This window comes from Wyeomyia smithii, chromosome 2 (assembly GCF_029784165.1).
Source record: "Wyeomyia smithii strain HCP4-BCI-WySm-NY-G18 chromosome 2, ASM2978416v1, whole genome shotgun sequence".
Lineage (NCBI taxonomy): Eukaryota > Metazoa > Arthropoda > Insecta > Diptera > Culicidae > Wyeomyia > Wyeomyia smithii.
Window position 1 is genome coordinate 262,021,840 of NC_073695.1, and position 20,080 is coordinate 262,041,919.

General features: G+C 36.6%; 2 protein-coding genes across 2 annotated transcripts in view; one reads left to right on the forward strand and one right to left on the reverse strand.

The window, feature by feature from the left end:
* The window catches only part of LOC129722552 (uncharacterized), a 51,602-nt gene extending 32,521 nt beyond the window's left edge, over nt 1-19,081 (reverse strand). Inside the window, exon 1 of the mRNA XM_055676078.1 lies at nt 18,266-19,081. The gene's annotated coding sequence lies outside the window, so the exon portion shown is untranslated. The remainder of the gene's footprint in view (nt 1-18,265) is intronic.
* On the forward strand, nt 5,348-6,174 carry LOC129722553 (uncharacterized). Its single transcript, XM_055676079.1, has one exon. It carries the CDS (start codon nt 5,617-5,619, stop codon nt 6,151-6,153), a length of 537 nt encoding a protein of 178 aa, XP_055532054.1. The 5' UTR covers nt 5,348-5,616; the 3' UTR covers nt 6,154-6,174.
* Nucleotides 19,082-20,080: the final 999 nt, after the last annotated feature.

Below are 20,080 nucleotides of genomic sequence, written 5' to 3' on the forward strand. Positions count from 1 at the left end.
ACCACAGCTATTAAAGCCGGTTAGCAAGCAGCTCCCAGACGAAATACGTTTCGATTTATCAACTGGCTGGCGTCGTCATCGCCGTCGGTACACGCGCTGTAAAGGTGAACGTCCGCCATCCGAATGGAGTGGTAGACTACATCACCTACTTTTTAGCGATGCAGCAATCAGCTGACCTAAGGCTCTGAATTTCAGAGATCATCGACCGATGCACTGGCCAGGGTCACGATGCTCAGACTTTTTCCATTAGTCGGTAAATCTTCCGAAAGGCATCGACCTGCCCCAAACTACTGTGCGATGTATCCGTTTCGCAATTATACAATCGGACGGAATTCATACTTCCTCTTAGGAGGAGGAGGGATTGTGTTGGGTTGACCTCGCTCAGTGTCAGCCAGTTCCCAGACGGTACCGCACACAAAGCAAGGCAGTAGTTTTTCCCACTTTCCCAGCTGCATCACACCCACAGCACAGCAGCAAAGTGCTACTCTGTATGGTGGCATGATCCAGTCAATGGATATTAGCTGCGCTCTTTGTTTCCTCATTTTTGTCGTTAGTCATGGCACGGGCGGTATTTTCCGCCAGTGCTCGAGGGGCTGCAGTTCGGTCAGGTGGAGTTTCAACTCTAAAACTTTTTGTTTTTTTTTAGATCAAAATATTTAGTTTATTCAAAATACGACTTTAATTCATTATGTACATTTTACACTGAGTTTTCATTAACATTGAGCATCCCCTTGTTTAACAACAACAAACAACTTTTTACCAAGCATAACTTTCCACGGGTTTGTGTGGATATACAGCAAACCAAGTATGGAGGGACGATTCCTATCTACTAAAGTAGGTAGGTAACTCGGGAGCTTCTGCGCATAAGCTTGGCCTTGACAGTGAGGAATAATTGTGTCGTTTGTCGGTCGACGGCGAGGTCAAACAGTATCGTAACGTTACGGTTTTCAGACGTGCTTTTCTCCGGAATGCAATATTTCTATAGCCGTTGCTGCTACTAGATGATTTCTTTGTTGAAGAAGTTGTTATTTGGGCAGATGGAGTACGTTAACCGTTGTGATTTGGTAAAAGATATGGTTAGATCTGTTTGGGGGTAAATAAATCAAAACAAAGATAAGTTATATGTTGCCGTTTCTACCAGTCAGTACTGCAAATAATGGTACCCTTGACAGGTACGGATATGCCCTTCAGCACTGCAAAGAAAGATTTGTATAATCTAATAGGTATACAAATTTAGTTTAAATCTCGATCAAACTCTGTTACTTTTTGCGAATCATATTATTACAATAGTCTTGCGCTTCTTGGCAATGAACCATCGATTAATTTTGATATTGCATCAATGAAATAAGCGATTGGTAAACGGTGTGATAACAACAATTCATACATCAAGCGGAATTCCAAATTTTTCGCGTGGCGATCACGTTAAACAGCAATGAAAAATGATGCCAAAATGATCTAATTTTGGTCGGCTTAACACCATAGTGACAGCTGTTTTAAAATAGCTCGACGATCCTTAGACTTTGTGTGGAATGCATTATCAAAAAAACTGGCAATAATAACGTTCGTTGCCGGTCGTATCGTAAAACAGAGACTCTTACCATGGGAATTGCAAACTTAAAAAAAATTAATATCAGTCTATGCAAATCGAATTTATACGATGCCATTCAACACTCACGGAGACCCGACCTACCCCAAGTCAGTTTCGGTTGGTTGCCAAAAAATGGAATCACGCGACTATCGTCACGCCCGTGTAAATCCTCTAGCGGCACCGACAGAGCGGAAAACTGATGAATAATCGTAATCACTATTAAAGTCGGCTAGCAGACAAAATACATTGCCATTTATCCAGCGACTGGCGTCGTCATCGCAGTTGGTACACGCGTTGTAAAGGTGAACGTCCGCCATCCGCGGGCGGAGTGGTAGACTACATTACCTACTTTTCAACGATGCAGCAATCAGCTGACCTGAGGCTCTGAATTTCAGAGATCATCGACCAATGCACTGGCCAGGGTCGCGATGCTGAGACATTTCCCATTACTCGGTAAATCTTCTGAAAGGCGTCGACCTGCCCCAAACTACTGTGCGATGTATCCATTTCCCAGTTATACAATCGAACGGAATTCATACTTCCTTTCAGGAGAAGGATGGACTTTGTTGGGTGGAAATCCACACCAGAATTGGTGATCTCGCCCCCAGACGACACCGCACACAAAGCAAGGCAGTAGTTTTTCCCACTTTCCCAACTGTATCACACCCACAGCCGTATATGGTGGCATGATCCAGTCAATGGAGATTAGCTGCACTCTTTGTTTCCTCATTTTTTGTCGTTAGTCATGATACTGGCGGTATTTTCCGCTAGTGGTCGAGGGGCTGCATTTGGTCGAGGTCTAGTTTGAACTCTCTGTAATTTGAATTTGAATTTTTAGTTTTCATTCAGAACATTTTTTTTATTTCGAGTAAAATGGGTCTTTAAATTATGTTGTACATTTAACACTAAACTTTTTATTGAGTATCCCCTTGTTTAACAACAACAAACAACTTTTTCCCAAGTATAACTTTCCATGGGATTGTGTGGATACGTAGCAAACCAAGCATGGAGAGACGATCCCCTGTGTAGATATATCTACTCAAGTAACTCGGGAGCTTTTGCGCATAAGATTGGCCTTGACAGTGAGGAATAATTGTGTCGTTCGTTGGTCGGCGGCGAGGTCAAACAGTGTCTCGTAACGATACGAATTTTGCAGTCGTGCTTTCCTCCGGTTTTGTTATTTCTTTGTTGAAAAAGTTGCCATTTGGGCGGGCGGAGAACGTTAACCGTTGAGATTTAGTAGAAGACATGGTTATGGCAATACTTAGATAGATTCCCTCCAATACTGTGGATAAAGATTTGTCACTGTGCGGCAACGAATTTAAGTTCTAAATGAGTTATTCACATTCCTGATCTTGCTCTTTTAAACCTAACACCAAATCCAGTATTAATTGCTACTTGATTCTGATTCCCAATACCAATCTCGAAAAGATTTTATTTTCATTTTATTATTCAGCACAGCACAGTCTTGTAGTGAAGCTTATCCTAAATTCCACTTTGAAGAATTCAATTTGAATTTCAATTTAAATATTAGCCTATTCTTGACTCCAATTCCAGTCCCAGGGTGGCCATTCAGCTCAAATTTTCGAGTTCCCGCATTTTTCCCGACTTTTCCCCGCATGATCTTGAGCATGATCTTTTTTGACAAAAAAAAAAAAAAAAAATTAAAAATAAACAATAAATTTCAATTTAAAAAAAAGAGTTGATTTTTTTTAATTTTTGTTTAAATAAACTTGACGTTAAAACGCAACTTTTAAAAAGAGTCCAGGATGGAGAAATGAATAATATTTTTTTATGGTAGTTTGATTTTTTTATAAAAATTCTAATTCAAACATTCTTCAAAATATTTATATTCTGATGATTTTAAAAGATGCAGTGAGTCATTTTGAATCAAATGTAGTTAACATTCTAAAGGCATTGGTTTTCGAGTTATTTCTAATTTAGGCTCGAAAAATTATTAAAATTTAGGAAAATTAACGTTTTGCCTTTCTCCTAGAAAGGTATAGCAATCACTGGAAAAACCAAAGGTCTAAAAGTGCTCCAAAGAGTCGAATCTTGTATATCAATCGACTAAGTTTGACGAGCTGAGCATTTTCTGTATGTGTGTGTGCCCAAGTAACATTAAAAGTTTTTTTATACTCTCGACATCGTTGTAATGGCTGTATTCTTAAATCTGCTTTTAAGCAGGATAAATCTTAATGGCTATGATAAAACTATGAAAGAACTTTGTTACAGCTACAAGGGCCCACGCTACAAGAGGGTGTTCAGCATATGTTTTAAAACCATTTATATGAGTATACGTTTTAGTCGGAAACTCTTAACACAGCTTTAAGAGTGTCTGTACAGCTTAATTGAGAACTTAAATGACATAAAAGTGAACTCAAGACGTCATTCAAAGGATCGCTTGGGATTATGAAAAACCTGCGTTTGTAGACAATGACGAACACAAAAACAAAAAATGTAAATATAAATTATATCAACTGAATCTTTGAAACAACTTAAAACCATCATGAAACCGTTTGAGTTCAACTCATGTACATACAATATTCTCTTACTACCATGAATAACTATATTTTTTTTTGTAATATTGAGCTTAAATGGGCATGCCAAGATAATTTTTTGGTGAATTTTACTATTAAACTACTAAATAAAGCAAGCCCCTTGATAACATTGTGAAATTACATTTAAATTTTTCTGAAGAAAAATGACCAAGCACCAAGCGATATGTCATTGCATCTTTCAAATTAGTACTAAGTTTGAATATCATCTACCACAATCAGCATTACGCCTCTTACATTACGAATTTCTGAATATCAGGTGAATTTTATGTAACATTTCGATTTTAGAATATATCATGGCGTACCGAGCAGCAACTCGGCGACTTACACATTTACTGATAGTAATGGATTCTGCTGTGGTAAGTTCTCTAGGTCTTGCCTAAACTCTTTAAGCTCAAAAAGCTTTGCACTGGTTTTATTACGGCCTCTTTAGAACTCTTTTCCCATCACGATACCTTAACAAAACTGAAACCAGAAATACTACTCTTAATCTGCGCTATATGTCTCTGCTAGAAAATTAATAAATTTTATGGCAGCACGGCACCAGATCAAATACACTCAACAGCTTTTTTATCTGATGCTACTGTCACAACCGTAAACAAAAGTGTTCCGTCTGCAACTTAACGTGTTGATTGTGCTTTCTAAGTGACAAAATTAAAGGTGATTAGTGAAAAGTGTTAATCTATTAGTTGTTTTGAATGTTTTTTTAGAATAATTTTTAGATGCCGTACAAGATTGTGCAGACCATCGAAGCTGGAGAGGCTTGCCTGAGTGTTGTTCCCAGTAAGTGGGAAGCAGACGGTATACTATACTGGCCGAAAAAACATCTCGTAGCAAAGTTATCACTGGAAGAGGAATCTGCACCAACCGACAAGTGGGAAACATTCAACAGCATTAAGAAGCAGAATTTACAAGTCATGCCGAAGCCTGCAATGACATGCAAAAGATGGAAGAAAAATCGGATACTGAAATGGAAACGGAGAGTTTGCCAGTGCAAAAGGTACGCCGTCGTGCGGATAAAAACATATATTTTAATAAACTAGATTTCAATGCCGTCGCCGAACAGCAAAGTGTCAAACAGATAGCAGTGAACTCCTCTGAACCAGAAGTGTACCTGGACACTGAGCATGAGGTTAGTAGAATTGATTATGAAAATTATACATACCTTACAGTTTTCGTTGTTTAAAATTTTAGTTGTTTATTAATACAAACCAAGAGCAAATGCAATTGACGAGAGAGAGCCAAAGTAATGACTCAACATCTCATACAATTTACGTCGAGCCTAGTAATATTATTGGCAGTATGGAACCAACCGATTTGATGGCAACTGTTATCGCAAATCAGAATTTACTTCTTGGGAATCAAAATAGAATTATGCAATCATTGGCAAAAGTGATTACACAGGTGTAGTATCTTTTGCAAGCATCCAATGAAAGAGAATTTCGTCATGATGAACACATACAAATTAACATGGAAAAAGGATTCGATCCTGTTAATTCGCTAGATGATTTGGACAAGCTGGAGGATTCTCTCAAAGACGACAACATCATTGAGAAGTATATTCGCAGCATGAGTTTCGTTTGTGGAACGAGCGGAAAGTGCAATGGGTTAGACTGTTGCTATAAATTGGTGGATTACTTCTTCACTCGCCAATTATTGATTTTATGTTCCTGGACTGGAAGTTCCAGGAAACCAGTAAAGAAGAATAACTCCGATCTAGCCAGGTCTTCGTTTGAGGATAATGATAAGATTGCGTTAAAATTTTACAAGAAAATTCGTGCTCTTTTTCTCAAATTGATCGTATTAGCAGACAGAGATTTTTCGGAAATCAACTGCGACATGTTCTTCAAACGAATAATGAAAAACAGCAAGCAAAGAGTTGTAGCCAAACAAGCTACCTCCAAACACAGAAATCGGCCGCAAAATTCACATTATAAAGTCAAGAAACCAGGTCAGAGTTTAGGAAAAGCCTCTGAAGTAACAAATACCATCACCGAACAAATTTGAACCGTATTATTCTGTTTTTTAAATACTGACTGACCTATTTACTTAAATACTTAATCCTTAAATGAATAGCAATGAGATTTAAATAGGAACTAAACTCAGGTTTCGTTAACATCAGTTAAATAAAACTAAATTGAAGTCAAGAGATTATTAGTTTAATTAGTAAAAATAAATCATAAAGTATGAAGCAAAGGTATAAATACTGTTTCTCTTTTTCCATTGATTGGAACAGCTACCATTTTACACTTGACATCAGTTATTTTATACAAACTATCACTATTCTTCTCGAGAGATGAAACATAAATATTCAAAAAAGATGATTTTATAGGTGTTGTAAAAAATAAGCTTAACTCTTGTAGTGAGCTGCCATTAATCAAAATAATTCCATTGCTTTCGAACGCATACTTCATTTGAACTATTTCGTTTTTGTTAGTTAAAAACCACATATTGACATCTTCGTTTTTCAAACAGTATTCACCTAATTCTACGTGAGCATATTTTATGTTATCAGTATTATTTTCATCTTCGAAAATTGGCTTTTTTAAATAAGGATTCGAAGTTTTATCTTTTTGCAGTTTTTGATTTACAAATGAATCAATTTTACCGGCTCGTTTCGCTACTTGAGTTAAAGGGTTGTTACCCGTTCGAATCAATTTTTTTATTTGATACAGTTTGCTCTCGAAAGGATATGCATTGAAATTTGATAGAACTCCGAAGCGTTTCACGTCGTCTATTAAATGACTTAAGTTGTGAATATTGCTAGTTATGAAATCCTTACCATAAATATCTTCATAATTTTTTATATAATGTATCAGTAACATTTCAGCTAAATCTAGTAAATGACATGTTTGTTAGAAGAACAAATAGTAACAGCAACAAATAGTGCCAAAAAGTGCTCATACACATCAGACGGTAAATAAGACTTAAGAATCACTATCGATACGTAATGTAAAAATGTTCTAAACTCCAAAGCTTTCCAATGTGAGAGACAATCCAGCCCTCGCACTGATCTATGTATTTCTGCAGGTAGTCTGGTTTGTAGAACCTGCTTAGATATTTCTGTAACTTCTCTAGCACACCATTTTGTTCTATAATTACCGAAACTACCATCACGCCATCCTAACAAGCACTTTTTCATCAAACCCAAATCAATTAAGTGCAATGAATCACCGACGGGAAAATCATTGATCGTCCATTGGAAGGCGAAGAAGAGGGGAGTCTTGCTTATGGTGAGATCCATATATTTTGTCACGAAACCCAATATTGGTTCTTTTTTGACCACATGTTCGAGGAAAGTAGTTGCAGTGCGAAAGATACGAATATTCACCAACGGTAGCGCATTTTTGGCAGCCATTCTGAGAATTGAAGTTAGCAACCCCTGTAAAGGAACGACAAAACATTATCAAGTATATATAATAATGATCGGTCTTAAAGTCAAATTTTACCTTTGATAAATGCTCTAGCGGGTGAATCGCAAATGAAACACCTAATTTAAACGCGAAATGTAGTTCCATTGATCTGAATTCCATTTCTAATAGCAATTTCCATTTCATCCACAAAAGGTGTTAGAAATAAATTAATAGAGTATCGGCCAAAACTCATCTTTCGAGCTTTTATATACCGGTAGACCATCAATATTTATCTTAATCGATATTTTGTTCAATTTTTGAATCAATGGATACGCTTGCTCCAAACATTCTCGAAATCCATTGTGCCAATACTGTCCATTTCCCATGGACTGAATTTGAACGGAACGGTTATTTTTAAGAAAAGTTCGAGGATCCTTGGGAAAAACACCCGGTAGTCGCTTATCAAAAATGTTTAGCAATTCTTTTAGAGCATTTTGTCGTATATTGAACGTTACAGCCCAATTCTGCAAGTCAGTATATAGCATTTCATTTTCAAATATTTCGGATTTAGGGGGTTGTGGTATGCTGACTGGCTGTTGAGTTTTAACTGCAACGGGAAACACTCCAAAACTCTTAGCGGCTTGAGGGGATTGATAATAGGTGTTTGATTTTCCAGACTGCGAAACCGCTCTCAGTTCTAAAGTATCTTCAAAGGCAATTGTATTGTTTTCGTGCCGTTGTTGAAAATTGACAGGAGTAGAATTTAGAATTTTAAGATAATTTGTCCTATTTTTACTTTTGAAGTTACCACTATTTTTAATTCTTTTCCACTTATCGGCCATGATTGGAGCCATCTGCGATTTTATGAATGACCTCACGAAAACTAACAATGGACCAAACAGTTTTAATGATGATTCTACATGTCCTCTTTAAAAACTTGATAGTCTCTCGGTACTATCTTAAGACAAATAGAAACCTTTATCACAAGTTTTAATGTAGTTCTAAGTATTAGTTTTATCGTGCATTCATATCCCCATTTATAAACAGTAAATAACGCATTGAAGAAAAACATGAATCTTAGGGGGCATCTGAAAGCCTTTCCAGACGTCCTGATTGTGATTTTTTTTAAGGCAATATGTTGCTGTGTAAAAACTTATAGACTTGGGTACGACTATAACAAAACTTTATTAAAATATGTTAACGGCTTTGAAGTAACAATTTCTTACTTGGGTGTGTATGTGTGTGTGTATGTAACGCCCTCCCAATCTCACTCGATTTTCTCAGAGATGGCTGGACCGATCTTCATGAAATTAATTGCAAATGAGAGGTCTAGTTGCCCCATAAGACCCTATTGAATTTCATTGCAATCGGATTTTTAGTTTAGAGGTTATGTTCAAAAATGTGAAAATCACCAAACATCATTATCTCAGAAACTAAACAACCGATTTTAACAAAATTGGTTTTAAATGAACGAGCTATTCAAAAAACCCTTAACTTTTGAGTTTCATGAAGATTGAACGTGTGGTTCGAAAGTTATTTAAAGAAACGTGTTCTGCAGAGTGTTTAATCTCACTCATGTTTCTCAGAGATGGTCCAAAAATGGCTGGACTAAATTCAACAATCTTACGATCAAATGAAAAGTATGGCTTTTTATTCCAACCGTTATATATTAAATTATAAAAACAACGAAAGTCTATTATCTCAAATATCACACGACTTATTTGAACATATCTAGTGTCATTTTAACGGGTTGTCTCTCAAACTCACAAGTAAGAAATTTAGTTATGAAAAGAAACGAAATTCAAAGACTATTTTTTTTTTATTCTCGCTTATTTTCCGTCGGTCTAGTTCCGCCACTGTTGTGGCCAATCACCGACGCCCAGGGAGACGACTCCACACCCAGGACCCTAACTCACGACCCGTTTATTAACGGACCGGCGCAAACGGCTTTACTTCCTCATGCGATGGAAGGCGTGATCCCAGAGATTATTCGCCTCAGAAAATCTCCCGGTGTCGGCTAGGATTGAATCTAGACCAGTTGGGTTGTTTGTGAGTGGATCACGCCACCTCACAACCATCGACACCTATGTCGGCGGTGGGATTCGAACCCAGGCGTCGAGCGTGGTTGGCGGAGACGTTACCAACCACACTAGGCCCCCGCTACAAAGACTATTTAAAACTGTAACTGCTTTAAATTTGGTATTGTGCTATTCGTACGTTCCCGGTATTGCTCGTGATTGAAGTGTACGAAATTCAAAGTCATTTCTTTTATTTCGCTATTTTTCAGCACAAATATTTTACTCCTAATTAATATTTTTATCACTTGCATTTATTTTAATCACCTGCATAATCGAAGATATGAAAGTGCTCCAAAGGGCCGAATAGCATATATCACTCGACTCAGTTCGACGAGCTGAGCATTTTCTGTATGTGTGTGTGTGTGTGTGTGTGTGTGTGTATGTGCAGATTTTTGTTTTCACATACTTTTCTCAGAAATAGCTGGACCGATTTCAATGAAATTATATGCAAATGAAAGTTCTAGTTGCCCCATAAGACTCTATAAAATTTCATTCTAATTGAATTTTTATTTTAGAGGTTATGTTTAAAAATGTGAAAATCACGAAACATTAATATCTCAGACACCACACAATCGATTTCAATAAAATTAGTATCAAATGAACGGGTTATCTTAAAAACCCTTAACTTTTGAATTTTATATAGATTGAACATGTGGTTCACAAGTTATGAAAAGAAACGTCTTCTGAAAACCGTTTAATTTCACTCATGTTTCTCAGAGATGGCTGGACCGATTTCCACAAAATTAGTGTCATATGAAAGGTCTAGTAACCCCATTAGACCCTATTGATTTTTTTTGCAATCGGACTATTACTTTGCCTGTTATGTTTAAAAATGTGAAATCCAGCTTTGAAAAGAAACATATTCCGAAGACTACTTAAACTCACTAACTTTTCTCAGAGATGGCTGAACCGATTTTCACGAAATTAGTGTCAAATGAAAGGTCTAGCTGACTCATAACACCCTATTGAATTTTACTGTAATCGAACTGTAACTTCGTCTGTAATGTACCAAATTGTGAAAATCACGAAAGTTCATTATCTCAGAAAGTACACAACCGATTTGATCAATAGTATTATCAGATGAACGGGCTAGTTAAAGGTTAACTGATGAATCATGATTGACCACGTGGTTTCAAAGTTTGACTGCCCTATACGTTCCCATTTCATTTGATCATAATCGAACTAAGCAACCGTTATATATTAAATTGTTAATAAAACAACGAAAGTCTATTATCTCAAAGATTACACGACTTATTTGAACATAACGAGTGTCATACGAACGAGTCATCTATCAAACTTACAAATAACAAACTGCATAACAATTTGATATGTGGTCCAAAAGTTATGGAAAGAAAAGAAATTCAAAGGCTTTTTAAAACTATACCTGCTTTGATCAATATATTTGGCCTCAATATAATTTAAATGTGGTATCGTACCATTTGAGTGTTCCCGGTATCGCTCGTGATTGAATTGTTCGAAATTAAGAGTCATTTCTTTTATTTCGCTATTTCTTGAGCATTTAAATTATGTTAAATTCCATATTTTATACTTCAATTACAACATCATTATTTTAGAGCCCAAAAAGTGAATACACATTTATTGGATTGAAGCGTTCTGGTAAATCTACTTTTACAAATAATAAGTTTGAATGAGAAAGGCTGGGTCTGTCCGCTAGGTGGATTAATTAAGGTTTTCTTAATTTGTCCATGGTTCTCCAGCAAAAACCATACGTTCATTGGAATGCTTGATCAAAAATATACAATTCATTCTTTGACAACAAGACGATTGGGCGAACGGTTCTCAAGAAAAGAGTTCTGAGAAATTACACACTATAACAACTTCACCATCTTTCAAATTATTTTTTGCTTCTCTCATGTGAGTCGACTGTTGAGTTTTTATGTGATCGTGGGATATCAACTTTCCCAAGTTTTCACAAAAAAAGATACAAATTCATCAATTGGTTTCACAAGTGTCTCTATATTACATCGATCTGTTGCAATCAACTGTTCGAAAGGTATTTCTCTCACACAACGTTCCTCAAGTTCATTGAAAAAACTGTTTTCAAAATCCAAACGGCTTGGGCAACGTTCACATTTGCGGAGATAATAATATTTGGATCGTGTAGTTGAGCTACATAATAGTTGTTCAAAGTAAAATTTAGAATCATTTCCTTCCAGATATTTTACAATGCTTAGGTTTCAAAGCTCTAAAGGAAGTCAACCCAATATCATTTTTGCTGCTATCTTTAAAATAAACGTAAGCCTCACGAATTGAATTCATTGAGAGTCGCTTTTGCACATGCTGTCGATTACCATCTTTTTTCACTGAAACGTAGTCCCTGTGCCCTGGCATGGCTCTACTGACCTGGTCACTGTCATAAAACTGCAATACCTCGTTTTTTACTTCCAGGGGCAATCCATGTCCAAGCCCCACGTCAGGAATAGCCAATATTCCACTAACCTCTGATATGCGCCAATCCTGTTTCACAATGTATTCCGTTCCGTTTTTCTTATACCGTCAGTAATGTTCAGATACTTTTTTAGGATATTTTCCCTGATTGAGCTTTGCCAGTGATATCGGTGAAACGTTGATTCCAGCTAGGTCTTTGTTGAATAACTCAATTTTCTGTGTTCTGGAGTAATCTTTTTGAATGCTTTCTTGAGAATATGACGATGCGATTGATGGTATCTCCGCCAATTCGTATACAGATGCAGATGGTTGCAACTCCGTTGGTAGAATGTTTCTTCCACATCCTGATGTTGATGGTTCCATGAATGAATTGTGTGGATGCTCTTCGAGATGAAATTCATCTTTCACTTCGATACAATATAATCTACACGAATCACAAATCGACAAAGACGTATTAAAATGAGCTTGACAGTTCAATATTTTTAATTTTGCACTAACGTTTTCGTTTAATTTGCGTAAGCTTGATGAGCACCGATGATCAGGAAAGGGTTTACAGCACTTGGGTTTAGTATACACTAAAGTCGCTTTTAACGCGGGGGATATGTGCCGCGTGAAAAAAAACCGCGTAGAAAAAAACGCGTAAAAAGCGACCTTAGTGTATTCCATTTTCACTTTATTCATCTCCACAAAATGCAAACTGTTACTAACACTTCTAGAGAAGTGCAATCGTATTTATATACGAAAACAGATATTATAGGATGTTGGCAGCGTACTTTACAAACAGTTATTATTACTAAACAAGTAGGTAGTGTTGCACGACAAACATACATTTTTATGAAACATTCGGCAAAGGGGAACGTGTAGGTAGGCTAAGGTACAGCGCCTGAGTTATTTGTCCAATCGTTTTGTTGTCAAAGAATGCATTGTATATTTTTGATCAAGTATTCCACTGAACGTAAGGTTTTTGCTGGAGAACCACGAACAAATTAAGAAAAACGTGTATTTCCCTAAATTTTTATAATTTTTCGAACTTGAATTCAAAATAACTCGAAAACCAATGCCTTTAGAATGTTGACTACCAAGAGCTTTGTGATTCAAAATGACTCTCTGCATCTTTTAAAATCATCAGATTATAAATATTTTGAAATATGTTTGAATTAGAATTTGTATAAAAAAATCAAAGTACCATAAAAAAAATTATTCATTTCTCCATCCTGGACTTTTTTTCAAAAGTTGCGTTTTAACGTCAAGTTTATTTAAACAAAAATTAAAAAAAATTCAACTCTTTTTTTAAAATTGAAATTTATTGTTTATTTTTAATTTTTTTTTGGTCAAAAGAATTTTTTTTGTACATTGTATAATTTTTTATGATGCATTTTTAATTCCCTACAACTCATTCTCAGACAGTTTTTCTATACAATCAACGGTTTCTGGACTACAATGCTTCGAATAAAACTTATGCCAAAAGACATACGCCCTTTTAGAATATAACTCATGGGTGTAAAAAATCTCTCCATCTGTGGAAAATACTCAGTTTGCTAAGCCAAATACGTGTGCAAAGTTTCATTCAAATCAAAAATGGTCGACCATCGGTCATTGGCGCGATTTTTCTCTAATACAAAAATTGTAACCTTTTCCTTTCCATAGTAGCACAGGTCAAACACAACTTTTGTGATTTTTTTAAAATTTGAAAATCTTCTATTAAGCAAACAAGAATTGTGTAAGCTATTTCGTACACCTATTTTGTTTATCTATTTGTCACCTTGAAATTCCGAGTAAGTAAGAAAGTAACTTTTCAAACAAGTAAACTTTTTTTTTTCAACGTGTAACAACTTATCAATAGAAGAAAAAAAAAACACATTTCAAACAAAAGTGTTTTTGTTGTTCAAATCATCGAAAAAAGTCACGGGAAATTAAGAATGAACAATAAACTACTTTGGATGCACGAAGCCTGTCAGTTTTGTGCATTTGGTTGGTCAATGAGGTAAATGTATAGTTTGGAGTATGTTACATACTTTAAATACCCAACGCTGTAAGTTGGCCGTTTTATAACCAATTGGTATGTTTTTGGTAGATGCGTATTCAGTAGTTGGTTTTCTAGAGATTTGTATCGCTATCTTGTTCTTTAGACTGACTATACTGGAGTAGATAAAATTGTACTGTTTGCTCTAATAAGTTGGGAGTTATTAATTTTCAAACACGCTTACTCTTACAAGACAGAATTGGCAGTTTTATAAAATAGGTAGTTTAAAAACAACTTGGAAATTTAATATTCGCGCACGACAAGTACTTGATCGTATGGTAGCATGCCCTAACTGGTCGGTTACGGACATTTTACCCAGTTAATGCTTTTATTTTATGATTTTCCTAGCTTTTGGATAATTGTAATACACATAAACAATTTTTATTTAATTACACTTTAACCGTGGTGCTGACGTCCACGACTAAATTTTTATTGCGATTGTTTTGGCGTTTTGTGAATGAATTTAGCACTCTGTTTTGTTCTATATGCATACTTACATTTTTCCTAGTTTTTAGATTTTGAAGGCATGAAACTTTACCAGTTGCTATACTCAGTATGAATCTTAGTTTATTTATTAAACTCAGAGAGGATTGCTAGCGCGTTGCTTTTATATAAGCGTACCGTAAATCGTAGTAGGTTTCGTTCGGTCGATAATTATCGTGATTCATCTAATGATTACGCGATGTATACCTTTCCAAGAACCGCGTCTTCGTTGGCTTTCTCAAAGGTATTCAGGATTGGTAATAGATGACTATTTGAATGTACTTAGATGCTTCGAATGATGGATAATTTTCACCTGCGTCTTTCGCATAGGTTCGCGTTGTTTGACAAGAATACTACTCAATGTTCGTTTTCGTAATGAGTAGGCATCGCGACAACATCTCTCGATTCCATAACATAACACGGAGAAATTAACACAAACCTTTCTTTCCGCCGTAGTCGTGGAATTGCAGAGATAAACTGGATCTCGGTTTAACTTTTTAGCCGGAGCTAACTCGCGAATAATCTAAACTATTGTTATCAAACAAAAAGAGGATCACGTAAAGACTTTCGCGGCGGATATAATAAACTTGTGAGTGCAACATTTGTTAATATGATCTGATATCCGAAATCAGTAATCGTTTACCAAAACGAATCCTACTGTATACCTTGCCCTTTCTCTAACATCCCAGTGATCTCTCGTGGAAGTGCAGAGGTGTTCTCGGCTTCCAATAAAGCGAGTATCACGTCAACATATTCCTATACATACTCCTTCATTGACCAGCATTCGGATGCGGCTGGCGCCGGTATTGCCTAAAATAAAGATTAGGGTCACCAGTATTTCCACATTGAGGATGATGTTAGTCCCAAGCATCATCTGTTGGTTCTTTGCGTAATTAAAGCTGATCTGGCAATAACGGAGTAGCAAACGCGAGCGGTCAATCATGCTCATGCTCATGCTCATGCAATAAGACCTTAATAAAATTTAATGGAACAATGTTTCAGTACTGTTTAGTGTCGGTTTTATTTGAATTTGAGCCTGCTAAAATTGGAAATTTTAAAATTCTGGGCTTTGTCTCTATTTTTTTCTTCTTCTTTGCTGTCCACTTATTTCACTGCCATGCGGCCGTAGTTGTTTTCTATGGGAAACAAGGTTTCTAGAATCAGCACTTCATTCCGGCGAAGTAATGTCGGAAAAATAAATTATTACACTCTGCAATGAAAGGTTGCATGTTTGTCTGTCTGTGGAAATGGAGTTTTGTGACTATAGCTGCTTCTGGGCAAGAGGCTGCTGCACGTTTAAAGCAGGTATTAGATGAAGCAAATATTTGCTATTTTTGGCACGAATTTTATTTGAACAAAATAAAATCCGTACCAAAAATAGCATATATTTGATTCGTGTAATATCTGCTTAAGCTTTTTACGAGACGACGAAACTTTTGAGCCCTGCAGTTGAAAGAAGTTCGAAAAGTCGATTCTCATTAGCTCCTCCCTCTGATTTATGTTATCCGATGAACAACTATCCGAATGTTGGTCTCGAATGGACTATTGATTGAACTACGCAGTGGTTTATTCAAACAGCACGTGCGTTGCACGGTAAGCGGTATTACTGTTGATGAAAGGGAAACACTTATTTTTTTTATGTTGTTTTCTTCTATTCGCTTTCTTTAATAGATTGTAAATACTGTAAACAAAACATAAAAAAGTATAGGGCTATCCGCATTCCACGTGGACAGATTTTTAGCGATTATTAACAAAAACAACCAATTCGCTGTATTTTTTCTATGTGTTTTCAAAGTAGATGATGAATTTTTATTTAGGTTTTGCCATGGAAAAATAGGCAAATCATTTTTTTTTATAAATTTTATCATCGTTTACTGATCAACAGGTGCAGTAAAATATAATACGGTGTTGAGCAGGCTCCGAGCTTTTGGCACGTGATGTAACTAGAACCGACTGTTGTTCAATACAATGTATTATTGATTTTGAAATCAATATGTCGTTCGACACCATCGTGCGCATTAATAATAGTTTGTATTAATATCACGTCGAAGCAATTATTGGTGGCGTGACACGTCCAACAGGCTCCTAGTTAGTATGCATTTATCATAAGTAGTCAGCAAGTAAACACGGATTCGGATGAGGATTACGTAAAAGGAAAGGTATTAGTTTTATGGAGCTCTAACAAATGTTCTGTCAGGTGTAAAGATAAGAATACATCATCCAAGATTCTCGCTTACTTTAGACTGAGATTGAAAACATACTCGAACTGTTTTTTATTCGTGCTGAACTTGCGCACTTTTTCAATCTGCAATTCTGCCGACTACAATCGGTATAGCACACACCTTCTCGCGTATAACCGTCATAAGCTCTTGTCGGAAGCAATCAGAACATGGTTTATCGTTTGCAGCTCCACCACAGTACGCAAACAAAGAACCGAACGATGCTTACCTCCTTCTCGCGTGACTCCTGTGCTGCGGCTACCCCACAAAAGAGCTTCGCGTCATTATCGTTTCGTGCGTCGCTGTCTTTCAACAGCAGCCTGATGCAATCGTAAGGAAGCATCGTTCTGCTTCCTTCTTGTATGCAGGCACTTATATACCAGACAATCCAGCAGTTTCCAGTTTGATTGTATTGAACTGAACACTGCAACTGCATGTCACGTTTTATAAACGTTAGCGATGTGTACGAAAAAGTTTTACTATACATTAAATAACTTGTTCTCGTCGTATTATTACACTTGTAGTCTGCAATGTGATTCATTAGCGTAAAATCTGTACTGTTTCTATGTTTATTTTAAAACATTGATAGTTGCAAACAACTTGCAAGAGTCATGACGCGAAAGTGTGCCCTCGTGTTTGGCTTACGTAGACTCGAACGTAATCAGCCAGCAACGAATCAAGGCCACTGGCAGTCTGCTGAAGCTGTCCTTGATCGGAAGCACACTCAGTCTGTGTCTACTAAAGTGGAATCGTAGAAACGACAGAGAGAGTTATTTTCGAGTCAGCTTTGGGTTGCTTTTAATTCAAGCTTCAAACGCCCCTACTGATTTGGAATCTTTCGGCTGTATCAGAAGCGTAAAGATGTACTACCCTGTGGCACTTGACGACGAGAAAACAGATTGCAATGTACGGTCTGCTATGAAACAGCAGCGTAATTTATGCAAGACCTTGACAGTGTATCGCATTAATGTTGCTATTGCAGCCGTAAATAGCAGACGACCATCCAGTGAATGTAGTTGTTGTAAAATTATTGCAGCAATTGCAATAGATTAAAGCAAGTGTGTGATTGGCTTTTAGTGTTTTTTTTAGATAAGATTCATACGTAAGTGAACGGGTTTTGTGTCAGGAATACGTGAGCTGATTATTTTACATCAGTACAGAGTTGTCGACTCTTATGAAAATTTTACAAAAAAGAATATTTTTTCCACTGTTTGCTTTCAATAATATCGATTACACAACACAACTTTAGAATAATGCGAATGAATATGACAGAAAACATTCGGACCATTGCGAAACCAGCGTTAATCGTGATCACCCAAAACGTCAATCTTTACACTCCTCATAATTTTACTTGAAATGCGAGCAAAGGATTAGAATATTTTGCTCTAGCGTTGTATGCTGTTATATTGTAATATTGAGAGTTAACAAAATTTCAACCAACGATTTTTGTGATTTGCACAAAAAAGATGGTGTCGTAAGTGCTATATTAAAAAAAAAACTTGTGTGAATAAAAAAACAATTTTAAATAAATTTTGAATTTTGAAAAATACTCACGTTTTACGTTGTGCGTTACGTTGCAATCTCAGAATGTTGTTTTGGCTTTTTGCGTTTTTGCTATTTTATCAGCACTGCTGAACGTTGTGGGTTTTGCTTTCGATGACGTTGTTGTGGTTATTGTTGTACGTTTTTTTTCTTCACAAATTTTGCTGCTCACGAGACTTCCAGTATGCTTCTTACTACACTACTTAGAATCTACATTGCGACCGAGCGACCAACCCTAAATGGTTTGAATAAACGCTTCGGTTTTGTTTAACACTAGAAAACACCGTTGGAAATGCACCTTCCGTTATCGTGCTGTATATTTACTAGCCGTGTTTTGTTTTTGTTGAGCATCAGGACATTACAAAACACAGAATACACACATACACACCCGCGCCGATTGCATCCCGTGCGTAAACGCGACGCTATATATAACAGTAACAGTACTGCAGCAACAGTACTTACTCACACACTCTGGCCCTCGTGCGATACCCGTGAACTCACTCAACCAATCACAACGGCGCGCGCTTCACTTGAACGGATCGTAATCAAGGAAGAAAAAACTGCTAAGAAAATGTCCCATCTATTTATAGTCACCCACGAAATCACAATTTAAACAGTCTTTTTGCACTAATTATCACTAAATTTCGACTTCTTACGGCTAGTTTGTGCGTTTGGGATGGCTTTCGGTTGCCTTTAATGCTATTATTCACACTAAAATCGTCATTATCTATTGCTAGCGAACGAATTTGGGTGTGTTTACGGTCAACACATCCTGCTCTCTGCTATGGCGAACGGTTTCCCACTTCGAGTTGATCCGTTGAAGGCGAGAGCGAGTGATGCTGAAGTTGGTGGTACCTATTAAAGTTTGCTCGCTCGCTCCATTCGACCAAGAGAGGAGAACTGAAAAGCATTAGTCGTCGGGGTCGGTTATTCCTGTATACGGTATTTTTTGTGGTATGGGAGGGAAACGTTGAAAACATTACCCTCTGGTGTGCGTAAAATAGCTGCCTGAGTTTTGCTTCCCAGCGCTCTTGTGTACATTTCAGGTAGACAACAAATCTGCTTGGCACGAAAACTTGTTCTGATCGGTACGGCACACAAACTTGTTAAAGGGTGATAAAATGTTCGCTACTTGTTTATATATTTTTGTTTGGGGTCTATTAAGTGCGAATGATGGAGCTGCAACTTCTCTTTTTGTTTGATTGCTCCTTTTCATGCAAGTAAACACAACAAGTTAGACGCTTTTCATTAGTAAACAGTAATCGAACATCCTGAATCTTCACTTATCGAATTGTGATTATTATGTGAAAGTTACATTTAAAATTTATTAATAGTATTGATATTAAAGCAAATATTTTTCAGCGATAGAATCATGTTAGAAAAATTATAAATTCAATTAATTTTGTGCTTCAAGTTAGATCTTTATCGTATTAGATCACAGGAAAAAGATTTTTAAGCAAAGCCGAACAAGGCAAGGCAAAAACTTGAAGTTATGAATCAGTTGCATTCGCTCAAACTCAGATGGCGTTCACAGAAACTTCCGTAAAGCTTCAAAAGCTTTGCCTTTGAGTTACAGCGGCACATTGGAAATGACCCGAGTGCCTAGCGATACCGTTCCATTGACCAATGTTGGTTAATTGCATAGTTCTTCTTTGAATTGTGTATGGTTTGTTTAAAAATTTACTTCAAAAATACAGTTTCGATATGCTTTGAAATAATCATGTCCCGTTACGAGAATTTTTTGCTGAGAAAATGTAATACAGTGAGGTTTATAATAATACGGTAATAACAGCATAACCACATGATGGATAACAATAACTAATATGT

Excerpts from the sequence above, each read along its gene's own strand:
- LOC129722553 (XM_055676079.1), top strand. The coding sequence starts at position 5,617 with ATGGAAAAAGGATTCGATCCTGTTAATTCGCTAGATGATTTGGACAAG.